At 51.0% G+C, this 13,779-nt stretch overlaps 1 protein-coding gene across 1 annotated transcript; it reads left to right on the top strand.

The window, feature by feature from the left end:
- Nucleotides 1-6,521: 6,521 nt before the first annotated feature.
- LOC134371807 (galactoside alpha-(1,2)-fucosyltransferase 2-like) lies at nt 6,522-7,634 on the top strand. Its single transcript, XM_063088661.1, is given in 2 exon segments — nt 6,522-7,179; nt 7,182-7,634. Coding segments are annotated over 2 exon segments (1,092 nt in total). The 3' UTR covers nt 7,616-7,634.
- Nucleotides 7,635-13,779: the final 6,145 nt, after the last annotated feature.

Genomic DNA, 13,779 nt, shown 5'->3' on the forward strand with positions numbered 1-13,779 from the left:
CCTGCCATCCTAGGCCTCAGGGTCCTGGGATCAAAGTCCCTACATTCTCCACCCATCCTAAGGCCCCCAGAACAGATGGGGGAAGAGATGTTGGGGGTGGTGGGTGACAAAAGAGGACAGAGAGGCAGGAAAGCAGGAGGGTGAGACAGGGTGGGTGCCAGATGCTAGGGTGCTCGAGGGAGTGAGAAGTCCCGACCCCTGGGAAGGCAGGAGCTAGGAAGGACTTGGCTCTGAATTGCCCCCCACTTTCCCCTTCCAGGGCTGGCAGCCCCTAGTGAGGAAGTCACTCAGGACTCGGGACCTCAGAGCCTTTTGGCATCCCTGGCCAGCCCCCTGGTTCCAAATTTGCACCAGGTTTGCACCTGGGCTGGGAGTCTTTAGGGCAACTTGGGGGTGGACCACACCCTCCCCCAGCCTGATTTCACAGCCCTTTATGTCCCCATTGCTGTTGCCACATGCAGACTCTGCCTTCCCCTGTCCCAAATGATGGACATTGCCCTCTGCCCCTCCCAAGCAGCCTGGCACCATGTTGCGCTCATGCAGCAGCAGGCATTTACCCAGCCCCTCGGCACCTGCCTTTTTAAGGACCTAGCCCCACCCACTTCCCTCTTTCTGAGTAGTTCAGAGAGCATGACTTTCTAGCCCTTAGCACCTTGGGAAACCAGGCTGGGAGTCCTCCAGTGCTCCTGGGGATCCAGAAATCAACCCCTGCCCACTTAGGAACCCAGATGTCCAATCTCCCAGCCCCTACCTTTCTGTGATCTGTAGCCCACACCCACCCCCTTTACAGGGCAGATGCATAGTCAGGCCTCTTGCCTGGGTGGTGTGGGGTCCATCTGGGACCCAAGCTTCCTTTCCCCAGCTCTTGGCAGCACTCCTGCACCCCAGCCTTTAGGCCCCTGACATTGGCCAAACCTGTGCCCAAGAGGAAAGTGTCCTGCAGTCGGTTCCCCACGCGCTCTTCCTCCCGCAGGAGCTTTGTGGCCAGCAGCGGTGGGCTCTTAGGAGGGAGTGGCGAGTGTCTGTTCTCAGGCCCCAGGCTAGTAGGGGTTCTGGGCGGGAGCTCAGAGCAAAGCCTGCAGAATCCAACACCACCACCACTCCCCACTCCACCCCCCGCCCCCCGCCCCAATCCCCTCGCCAACCACAGCCACACTCTCCACATAGGGACCCCTGCCAGCCACGCCACCCGGGACTGTGTGGGAAGTGAGTGCTGTTGCCCCTGGAGGTCCTGCAGCTGGACAGGCCCGAGCAAGCTGGCCTAGGAGGCTCAAGGCAGGTATGATGGGATGGCTGCAAGATGGGGGTCCTGGGTCTGGGGTCCCCACTCCATTCTGACTCACCCCCTGTCCCACTGACTCCCAAAGGTGCGGCTCAGCCCCACTGTGTGGACAGGGCTGCTCACACTGAGGTGGTGTGTTTGCCACTAGGACTTCTGCTTGGTCCCTGCCTCTGGCCGTGTGACCCGAAGCCAGCCCCTCCTCCTCCCCTCTGGAAGCTTCTGTCAGCTGTGGGTTAATAGCGTTAAAGTCAGTTGCTTTCAAGCCTTAAAAATCCACTCTCTTGGAAAGATCAGACCAGCTGTGGGATAACCCAGAGATCTAAGATGGCGGGGAGGGCAGTGGAGGAGACGAGAACACCTCGGGCCTCAATGGTCCTGGTGGCCGGAGGGAGAAAGTGGGGAGCGTGGGGGCAAAGCTCAGAGGCGCCTGTAGGCCTCAGTGCTTTCAACATGAAATTTCCACGCGAACATTGCTGTCAACTCTGTTACATATCCAAATGGTTTGGGCTAGAAAAATAGCATTTTCCGTCACTTCCTGCTGAGAAAAGCAAGGGCCAAGGGAGGATGGGGCACGGTAGTTGCTGCTGTGTGTCCTTGAGGGCCGCAGTATTTATTGTGACATGTTGTGGGCCAAGTTCTGACAGGGACTTGAGATCCGCTGCCCGCTGCCTGCCCTGGGGGGTGTGACGGCACAGCCGTGGCCATCCATGATTCTGGTTCTGGGTGACCCTTACATGCCACAATGGAGGGGGCCAGACACGCAGGAGCAAGGACAGGGACATCAGATTTGAAAGAAGGTAGTGTGGAGGATAAGCTGCAAGAGAGGGACACCCCCATATCAGAGGGGGGCATATCTGACCTGGGGAGAGGACACTGTACTGCAAGATTGACATGGCACTAATCAATTCAGCGAGTCCAGACCGAGCTCCCGCTGTGTGCCAGACACTCTTTTCAGGAGATACCTCGGTGAAGAGAGCACGAAACGCCCCCTACCCTTGTCAGACTCACCTTCTAGAGAAGGATGAAAGAGAGACAAAAAAGCAATAAATAGTTTCATCTGTAGAAAGTTAGAAGGTTTGATGTGCTTTGGAGCAAAAGCACTGTAGGTAGGTAGCCCCAGGGGCTGGGGACGTTTGGGTTGAGACCTGAAAGGCAGGCCCCAGGAGCAGTCCAGGCAGATGCAAAAGCCAGTGCACAGGCTAGTTGTGCTGCCAGAGAAAATTCAGGAAGAAGGTTTAGGTCTCACTGGTGTTTTCCTACCCACCCAGGGACAAGAAGTCTCCTAAGCTCGTGTCCCCTACAAGGACGCTTTCTTCCTCACTTTTGCTCTCAATAGCCTGAGCTGCCTTCAGGAGATTAGCACCCCGAGAGTGCCGGAGAGGGGGAGGGCGGAAGGACCAGAAATGGCAAGAGCAGAGGAAACAGTTCTGCAGGTTGGGAAGGAGACTTTGAGGGTGGGGTGTTTCTCAAGTACTGGGGACCTTCACCCTCACAGCGCCTCAGCAGGGTCCACTAGGGACATAGCCAAGGTGTGCTAAGCGTGGTGTGGCCCACTGCCTGGGGCTTCCACACTGCCTCAGTGACCCCAAAGTAATAGGCCCCACAAGGCAAGGTAGGTCCAACCACCCATATCACTAGGCAGTGTGTCTCTGGGTGTGGATTGGCAGGAGATGGCTCTTCCCCCAGGACATACTCAAAAGTCTGGGATAACAATTGACAGCATAGATTCACCAGCCACACTACCTGGGTTCAAATCCAAATTCCTCCTCTTTCCTAGCTGTGTGATTCCCAAGCATGTTACTTAACTTCTTTGTGCCCTAGTTTCCTCATCTGTTAAATGGGGATTTTTTTTTTAAAGTACTTTCTTATGAGGGATCTTAAGGAATAAATGAGCGAAGATAGGCCCACAGTCTCTTATCTGAAACTCTCTGGCTCAGATGAGCTTCAGAGCCTTTGGTATTTTGGCAACATTGCGGGGTGCATAGACTGTATGTTATACAACACACTAGGTGGGGCCTGGGCTGCATCCTGTTATCAAACAGGTTATTGTTTCTGCAGCAAAGTAGGCAGGTGTTCATGCTAAGATAAGTAAAGTCTACCAATAGACACGTGTCCCTTCAGGCCAGGTGTTGTCCCCAAACGAGTTCAGTTCACTTTGGGATTTGCCACCCATGTTTTAGGAAAACTGGTGAATAGGAATTGTGGACCAAGACAGTAAGCGCCAGGACATGGGCCTGGCATGTGGCAGGCGCCATAGACACATCAGCCTCCACTCATTATTTTCTGCGGTGTTTTGGTTGTTTAGGCTGATGAACAGCACGAGAGGGAGCTCTTGAGACCCCTGGAATAGGTAGACAGAGGGTGGCTGCAGGACAAGCTACATGATTTGCAGGGCACAGTGCAAAATGCAAACACAGGGCCCCTTGTTCAGAATTTATTAAGAATTTCAAGATGGCGAAGACAGAGCCATAAACCAAGTGGGGGGCCTGTCTGAGTGCCGTGCCCGTGCTAATGCATGGGTCACACACCATGAAGGTGGACCCAGCTCACAGGCACCTTTGTCCTGAACTGACTTTGGGACTTGCCTGGAGCACTGGCTGGGCTGGGCAGCTCAGCTTCTCCTCCATGTGGCAGGACCCTGAGTCAGGTGGGCATTGTGGTAATGGTTGAGACAGGATTTTCACCACCTTAGTGAGAAGAGGGGCTTAGGAGGTAGATTTAACTCACTTTTTGGAAACAGAAGTAGCAAACAAGGGGCCGGCCTGTGGCTCACTCGGGAGAGTGCAGTGCTGATAATGCCAAGGCCACGGGTTCAGATCCCTATATAGGGATGGCCGGTTAGCTCACTTGGGAGAGTGTGGTGCTGACAACACCAAGGCCGCAGGTTCAGATCCCTATATAGGGATGGCTGGTTAGCTCACTTGGGAGAGCGTGGTGCTGACAACACCAAGCCAAGGGTTAAGATTCCCTTACCAGTCATCTTTAAAAAAAATAAAGTAAAAAGCAGCAAACAAGGCATTTCTCATTCACCTGTCAGGGGAGTGTGGTGTCATATCTAATCCTCGTGTTTTAAGAGCCAGCTGACCTCAGTGGGGACCCACACAAGACATTCAAAGAGGGCCCAGAAGTGTTCAGATTTCCCAAGAGGGTCAGATTAATCAGGGAAGGGGACCTGGAATATAGGAGGATAAGAGCTGAGGTGGCCTGCAGAGCCCCGATAATGAAGGGGACCTACAGAGGGAGAGATGGGGAGCAGGCAGGCGGTGCAGGAAAGGCCAGAAAGTTTAGGGAGGGGACCATGTAGTCTAGTACTTTGGCAATAAAGTCTGGGGGACCTACTGCATTGTAGCCACTGGAATGTCCACAGGGAACCCATAGGATGTTAGTCAGAGGAGTGGATGAGGGGAGAGAAGAAAGCCTGTCAGGATGTGGTGGAGACTCAAGGGGAAAACACTGCTTCTGGGAGCCCAGGTGAGAGCTGGAGGAGAGACTGACTTAAAAAGAAGCCAGTCCTGAAGCAGGGATCATGCATGCCACTACAAGGACAGCGGGGCAGAGGCGCATGCAGTCAAGTCAGGCCCAGTGGAGTCAGAGCTGGCACTGGAGGTTAAGGTCTGGGCTCCACAGTGAGATACCACCGCACACCCTCTGTAATCGAAACAAACACAGTGGCGAGTGATGGCGGGCACGTGGAGAAATCGGGCCTTCACACCCTGCTGCTGGGAGTGGAAATGGGGCAGCCGCTTTAGAAAGCTACCTGGCAGTTCCTGAAACAATTGAATGCAGAGTTATGCAATGACCCAGCAATTGCACTTCTAGATAAATACCTGAGAGACAAGAAAACTTATGTCCAAACAGAAACTTGTACATGAACATTCGTGGCAGCATTACTCATAATAGGCAAAAGTGGAAACAACCCAAATGTCCACCAGAGGGTAAATAGATAAACAAAATGTGGTCTATCCATACAACAGAATATTACTGGGCCACAAAAAGGAATGAAGTACTGATACCTGCTACAACATGGATGGGCCTTGAAAACATCGTGTTGAGTGAAAGAAGCCAGACATGAAAGGCCACATATTGTATGATTCCATTTATATGAAATCTCCAGAATAGGTAAATCCATAAAAACAAAGTATATTATTGAAGGGAGGAGGCAGGGGGATGGAAAGATTAGGGGAGATAGCTAAAGGGTGTGGGGTTTCTTTTGGGGTGATACAAATGTTCTAAAATTGATTGTGATGGCTGTACAGCTCTGTGAATATTCTAAAAGCCATTAAATTGTACACTTTAAATGGGAGAATTATATAGTATGTGAATTATATCTCAATAAAGTGGTTACCCCCAAAAAAGAGCTCATCACAGACTAAATATAAAACTATACAGTTTGACATGGTAGTGCAGAGAAAATGTTCCTGAGACAGGAAGTGGGAAGTGCTAGACCCTTAAGTCCTGGGCCAGAAAAGGGGCACAGCTTACTTTTTTCAACATGTTTGACTGGTCAAGGCAGTCACAGGCCTGCCCAAATTCAAGGAAAGAGAGTCCAAGAGTCTGTGGCCAGCTTAAATCTGCATGCCCACTAATAGTAAATGCTTAGCATTTACCAGCGCAGGTGCTGGGGTTAATCCCATTTTACAGAGGAGGAGACAGGGACAGGGTTTCCCAGCCAGCAGGAGATGGAGCCTGCACGTGAATTTGGGCTGTCTGGCTTCAGAGTGTGCTGCTAACCTCTGCACTGCGCTGCCTTGATGGGGAAAAGGACTTCTGGCTCTCTTGCTCTCTGCTCGCTTCCCCACCTCTAGTATAGTGCCTGGCATGTAGTTGATGCTCTGGAAGTATTTATTTCACAACACGTACAGAGTGTTTCCTGTGTGCTAGTCACTGTTTGAAGAACGTTACAAAATCATCTCATTTTGTTCTCATGCAAACCCATGAGGTAGTACTGTTAGCCTGGACCGTATGAAATGGCTGCAAGTATAGGTAAAATATGGTTGAATGTTGGCACTTTCAAATGGTTCAGCCTAATTATCCCCATTTAATAGGTGAGTGAACTAAGACTCAGAGAGGTGCATGAACTTGACTAAAGTCAGACAACACTAGTAAGGGGTGGGACTGAGACTCAGACCCAGGTGGAAAGACTCCAGCATCTGCGCTCTTAGGCCTCTACCATGGTGCTCACTGCACAGGTTTGGATGGATTGAGTGAGTGAATGAATGAATGGGAAGGTGGTGAGCAAATGAGACTCATATCCCTCCGGCCATCCCTCCAGCCATCCCTCCTGACTTATATCCATTCTTCTCCCACAGCCATCAGGGGATTCTGGGCCACCTGCCCTTCCCTCTCCACCATCTACTTCCTCCTCCTCATCTTCGTGGTATCCATCATCTTCCATTGCCGCCAACACCTGGCTCTGGTGCCCGCCCCCTGGGCATCCTCTGTCCATGTGGTCATGGTCCCCAAACACCTTCCCCGGGAGGGCATATTCACCATCAACTGCAAAGGACGCTTCGGGAACCAGATGGGCCAGTATGCCATGCTGTACTCCCTGGCCAAGATGAACGGGCGGCCCGCCTTCATCCTGGCCCAGATGCACAGCACGCTGGCCCCCATCTTCAAAACCACCCTCCCCGTCCTGCACAGCAGCACGGCCAGCAGGATCCAGTGGTGGAACTACCACCTGAACGACTGGATGGAGGACCGGTACCGCCACATCCCGGGACAGTATGTCCGCTTCACGGGCTACCCCTGCTCCTGGACCTTCTACCACCACCTCCACCACGAGACCCTCCAGGAGTTTGCCCTGCACGACCACGTGCGTGAGGAGGCCCAGAAGCTCCTCCAGGCCTTGCAGGCCAAGAGGGCCCAGCAGGCGACTTTCATGGGGGTCCACGTGCACTGGGGAACTATGTCCATGTCATGCCAAGGGTGTGGAAGGGCGTGCTGGCCGGCCGGGGCTACCTGTGGCAGGCCCTGGACTGGTTCCGGGCTCACTACCGCAGCCCAGTCTTTGTGGTCACCAGTGATGACATGGCCTGGTGCCGGCAGAGCATCAACAACTCCCTCCAGGACATGGTGTTTGCCGGCAACGGCCTTCAAGGCTCACCCGCCAGGGACTTTGCGCTGCTCACACAGCGTAACCACAGCACCACCACCTTGGGCACCTTTGGGGTCTGGGCTGCCTACCTCACGGGTGGGGACACCGTCTACTTAGCCCACTTTACCCTGCCTGCCTCCCCGTTCCACATGGTCTTTAAGCCACAAGCGGCCTTCCTGCCAGCGTGGGTGGGCATCACTGCTGACCTCAGGCAAGCCCAGCAGAACGGCCTCTAGCCCTGCGCTCGTCCCTCCCTCGTTCTTGCCCCATGAGGCAGTGTGTGTCGGGTCCAGTATGCGGACTCATGATCCCACATGGAGCTTGAATCCAGGCTTATCTACTTTGTAGCTGAGTGACCTTGGACTCAAGACCTTGGACTTAACTTAGTGTGTCAGCTGAACAATGAACATAAAACAAAACTTACCTCAGCTGCAAATCGTGAGAACTCGAGTTCATTTAGAGCAGGTGACTTGTGGACGAACGCATGAGAAGCGTTGGCTGCTCCTGTGGGTGTAGTGTGCCATGAACGTTTGGATGGCCTTAAGCTGGAAATGTACTTTTGCCCCCGCCTTCCTTGTGGCATCAGCAGCATGGAGTCTCCCCAGTTTTATTTTTTTTCAAAGGCTAGTCAAGTGAAGCAGTGAGAGTGGAGAAGGAACACAGAAATCTGTAACTGGTTCGATCAATTAGTCGTGAACACCGCTGCACTTGGACCAGCCCCAAATATTTTGCCCTTACCTCCTGGGAGGGTGTGGTGATGGAGCTGATCCCACCCTGAACTGAAGGAAAACTGGATTCTTCTTGGCCTGCGGCAGCAAAAATATCCAGAATGCACATGTCAGGGAAGCAGCAGCCTGACCCCAAGGGCCGTGCGACAGACCACACAGTCATCTCAGCAGCAGTCTGTGTGGACAGTGGTTCACATGAGACACCTCCCACCCTGGCACCCCCTAAGACCCCAGGACCTCATGCTACTTTGAGAAACCCCAATACAGACAGAGCTGGAGTAAGTGACTGCAGTGCTGGTTTTCTTGTGTTCAGTATCTTTTAAAGTAAGGCGATACCAGAATTTTTACTGGCGTAATGCTCCCTTTCAGTAAATAGAAAAATATTTATAATCGTTTAAAATTTCTACTGCCACTGAACGTAAGTACACTGGTTTAGAAATCATTTTGAGTGTATCTCTTTCCCATTTGAACCCCTTTCCAAGTCTCTTATTTCTTTGAATCCTCATTTCTTGGCTTACTTCTGAAGTTAAGCACCTTTTTCTTCATATAGGGATAATATTGTACCTTCCCAGAGCCATGTTGGGCCTCAGTCTGAGATTGCTGTAGGTGTCAGCTAAGGCTGCCATCACCTGAAGGCTCAACTGGGGCTGAGGGTTCCACAGCTGGCGAGTTGGAGCTGGCCCTTGTCGTGGTCCCCTATGGGGCTGCTTGAGTGTCCTCACAACGTGGTGGCTGGATTCCCCTGAAAAGGAAATCCAGGAGACCAGGGTGGAAGCTGCAATGCCCTTTATGACCTAGCCTCAGAAGTCCTACACTGTCACTTCTGCCGTATCCTATTGATCACAAAGAGCAGCCCTGCTTCCTTACAGGAAGGGACATGTAGGGACACAAATGCCAGGGGGTGAGGATCATGATGGACCATCTTGGCGGCTGGAAGATTAGTCTGCTTGGGGCTGCTCTAACAAAGTGCCACAAACTGGGTGGCTTGAGCAGCAGAAACTGATTGTCTCACAGTCCTGGAGGCCAGAATTCTGAGATCCAGATTCGGTAGGGCTGGTTCCTTCTGAGGGCTATGGGGAAGGATCTGTTCCAGGCCTCTCTCCTTGGCTTGCAGATGGCCGTCTTCTCCCTGTGTCTTCACATCATCTTCCCTCTGTGTGTGTCTGTGTCCAAATTTCCTCTTCTTTTAAGGACACTGGTTATGTTGGATTAGAGCCGACCTTAATGACCTTATTTTAACATAATTACACCTGTAAGATTCTGTCTGTGAACACAGTCACATTCTCAGGTGCTGGGGTTAGGACTTGCATATATGAATTTTTGGGAGGACACAATTCAGCCCACGTAACAGCTGGCTCCCACAGGCTCCCGACCTCGATTCCAGCCCTTTCCCTGGAGTTGGTTTGTTCTTTCCCCTTCCTTTTTTCTTCTGTTCTCTCAGGACCAGCCTCTCCTCCTAATTTACCTTAGCCAGGATCTTTTCCCAAATGATTATCTGGAGAGACTCAAGCCAGATGAATAGAGGAATCTCAGCCCTGACCCCTGGCCCTTTGCCAAGTGAAACATCCGCGTTAGAAGCGGATAGAACCGTATCTCACGTTTGAATAAAACTCCCCTGTGCTAGGTCTTCTTGTAACCCCTCCACATCTCTTCAGCTTTCTCCACGTGGTTTGTGCCCTGGGAGGCTTGCTGTGATATCCATGGGCTCCCTCACACCGTGGCTGCCTTCTGGAGTCCTGTTGGTTTGGGCGAATGGGAGCCCAGACTAGACATTGAACGGAGGAAGGAGAGTGAAGTTGGGGTGTTTATTTCCCCGGCTCCAGCCCTGTTGGCCCAGGGATAGGAACAGCTCCCCGCTGCTGCTGGCCCCTGGGAGCTGCACGTCTCTCGGCTTCCCTGCATCCTACCCACACTTTTGTAAACCCTCCTATTAAACTCACCATATTGTTGCCCAGGTGTGTCCCATCTCCTGCTGATGCCCTGACCAGTGCCATGGGTATTTGGGCATTATACAAAAGAAATTCCCACACTGACATTTGACTCTAATATTAAAATCACTGGCCGAATTTCTTGCCAGCTTCGTAGGATGAGGACTTGTTGATTCCCAGAAAATAAGACAGATGTGATGTTTCTCACAGGCTCGACTTGGAGGACAGAGTCGAAACCTGCTGCATTCACAACACCAATCCTGGGTGGGGAGTTGAGCACTGTTTTCCTGCCCTGGTCTTTTCTCGCACATCCTGGGGACAATGTTGAAGACCCATCCTCACAACCTTCCTCCCACAAGTGATCTCTCAGAGGCCTCTACCCAGAAGCAGCCCTAATGGTGGGCAGAGCAGGCACCGGGCTGGCTCCTGGGAGCTGGCGGAGTTGCATGATGCGTGGTGTTTAGATCCGTGGAGTCTAAGCGCCAAGCAGACCCAGCTCTGTTCCCCATGTTTGATGTGCCTTGCTAGGAGGAAGTTAACTTTTATTTTGTAAAATCTCATGCAGAAGTTTGCAAGCTGCCAGTAAATTGCACTAATTCATGCAACAAATATTGATTGAGCTCATTGTGTTTGCAAGTTCTAAAGCAGAAGTTAGTCAGCACCTTGAAGACCACCCTCTGTTCCTCACCAGAGGAGAACAGAAAGAAGCCTAGCAGGACAGGAGCTACTTAAGTTCCCTGAAAACAGAGACCTCTACGCCAGCACCTCAGAATGTGTGACCTTATTTGGAAAAAGGGTCACTGTAGATATAATTAGTTAAAATGAGGTCATACTGCAGTAGAGAGAGCTCTTAATCTAATATGACTTGTGACCACACAGACACACAAAGAGTGAACACCATGTGGTGACAGAGGCAGAGACTGACTTCTGGCCTCCAGAACCATGAGAATAATGTTCTGTCGTTTTGAGGCACCCAGTTTGTATTAAACTTGTTACAGCAACCCTAGGAAAGGAGTACAGTATTTAATACATATGAATTGAATGGATTGTATAACCACTGAGGAAACAGAGAGCCTCATGGCTTAGCACACACAAGCAGAACAGAGACTAAAACTTTCCATTGGCCTTGGCCCAGAACTTGTGTTCCCAGTCAGAGCATAGAATCAAGAAGCCATGAAAAGAATATCAGGGCTGAGTCAAGCAGGGTGTGACCCAGTTGAACCTGGGAAGCTGCCAGAAACTGTGCAGGTGTGGCACAAGCATGACCTTACAGCCATATCCCTGCTTCAGGCGTATAAGTTGCTGAGAGCCTCAGAGACCATTAAGATGGTGTGAGAGTTGTCTTTCTGGAAGAAACTCAGGCTTGACAACTAGATGACAAGACCAGAATCGAACCAACCCAATGGAGGTCTGGGCCCTTTGGGTCATTCCTAGGTGCTGAGCCCAACCAGAGGTGTACTCTTGGGTGATACAATCCCCTCTAGGCCTCTTTGACTTGAGGGAGAGGCGCTGGGAGGCTGGTTTTGCTGAACAAGTTTCATTTCACAGCTTAACTAATGCTCATGAAATTCTCAGTTTTATCACAGGCCTTATCACCCTCAAGACTCCTTCCTCACAGGGGAGGGGCCAGGTCTAGGAGGAGGCTGGGGCAAGGGTCCAAGAGGGAGCAGAGACATGGCTGTGGACTGACCCTTCATTTGGTGTCATCCTTCAGGTCTTAGCCCAAATGCCACCTCCTCCAGGAAGCCCTCTCTGGCATCCCTACCTAATGGCCTCCTGCATTGTTCTCTCTCAGCCTCCTGTTTTGTTTCCTTTCTAGAGCTCATCACAACAGGTATGTCTTTATTCGTGCATATATTTTCTGGGGCCTGTTGCCCCATCTCTAATGTAAATGCCCCATGAGGGCATAAGCCACATCATCCTTGCCATGTTAGGGCCCCATGTACCCCAAGGCAGCTCATCACACTCTTATGGGATGTGTGGGTGTGGTCCTTTAGTGGACTGTTATCGCTCCATGATGTGGGCCCTGACAGGAACCTGGGGATCCACTGCCCTGGTGCCTGCCCTGGAGGGCAGGGGAACATAGCCAAGGCCATCATGATTCTGGTTCTGGTTCAGGTTCTGGGTGACTCTGTGGACATCGCCTTGGTGGGAGCCCAGGACAAGCACTGGGACATCCAATTTGCACAAAAAAGTAATTCAGAAAGGTTTGCAGAGGCATGAGTTAGAAGATGGCTGGAAGAGAAAAGAATCAGGACAGAAGCCCTGCCCTGTACCAAAGGGGACATATCAGATCAGGCAGCAGGGGGAGGGGCTTAGTTCAAATATACTTTTTGCTTTTCAGTTTTTCTGTTGAGATAAAATTCACATAAGGCGAACTTTGCCATTTTAAAGTGTAAAATACAGTACTTTTTAGGACATTCACAATGTTGTGCAACCACAACCACTATCAAATTCCAGAACTTTTCCATTCCCACCACTCCCTTGAAAAGAAACCGTGTGCCGGGCCGGTCCGTGGCTCACTCGGGAGAGTGCGGTGCTGATAACGCCAAGGCCACGGGTTCAGATCCTATATAGGGATGGCCAGTTCGCTCACTGGGTGAGCGTGGTGCTGACAACACCAAGCCAAGGGTTAAGATCCTCTCACCGGTCATCTTTAAAAAAAAAAAAAAGAAAGAAAGAAAGAAACCGTGTGCCATCAGCAGTCCCTCCCCACTCCTCCCTTTCTCCCAGTCTCTGGCAACCAGTAATCTGCTTTCTGTCTCTATATAAATGGAATCGTATAATATGCATCCTTTTGTGTCTGGCTCCTTTCACTCAGCATGATGTTTTCAAGGTTCATCCATGTTGCAGCACATATCAGTGCTTCATTCCTTCCTATGACCCAATATCACATAGACGTTTGCAAAGTTATGAGTGACAAGATGAGTTGCGCTAATTTATTTAACTAGTACTGATTGAGTTCCTACCATGTTGCAAGTTCCAAAGCAGAATTTGGCAACAACCCCTCCCCACCCCTCCATCCCTCTCCTCTTTGCCCCCAAGTGCCCCCCCTTTCAACAAAGGAGACAACAAAATTAAACAAAAAAATTTAAAAAACACAAACAGGGCCGGCCTGTGGCTCACTCAGGAGTGCGGTGCTGATAACGCCAAGGCCATAGGTTCAGATCCCATATAGGGATGGCCGGTTCGCTCATTGGCTGAGGTGGTGCTGACAACACCAAGTCAAGGATTAAGATCCCCTTACAGGTCATCTTTTTTTTTTTTTTTTTTTTTTTTTGTCGTTTTTTCGTGACCGGCACTCAGCCAGTGAGTGCACTGGTCATTCTTATATAGGATCCGAACCCGCGGCGGGAGCGTCGCCGCGCTCCCAGCGCAGCACTCTACCGAGTGCGCCACGGGTTCGGCCCACAGGTCATCTTTTTTAAAAAAATAATTAATTAAAAAAATAAAAAACACAAACAAACAACAACAACTAAAAAGGGGACAAAAGGAAGCAGAGCAAAATGGGAACTGCTTAAGTTCTCTGAAGTCAGAGATCTTGTAACCCTGCCCCCAAATGTTATCCAGCACATATTAGATACTTAGTTAAACATTTATTGAATAGATTGAACACGACTGAGCAGAAAGAGTCTCTCATGGAGGGTATAGTCTGAGGACTACAGTGAACTGGGAAAAGAGACAGTGACAGAGACACCACTCTCCTAATTCCTACGCTTATCCCAAGGGTCCTAGAGGAGAGAC

The sequence above is a fragment of the Cynocephalus volans genome, chromosome 3, assembly GCF_027409185.1.
Source record: "Cynocephalus volans isolate mCynVol1 chromosome 3, mCynVol1.pri, whole genome shotgun sequence".
NCBI lineage: Eukaryota > Metazoa > Chordata > Mammalia > Dermoptera > Cynocephalidae > Cynocephalus > Cynocephalus volans.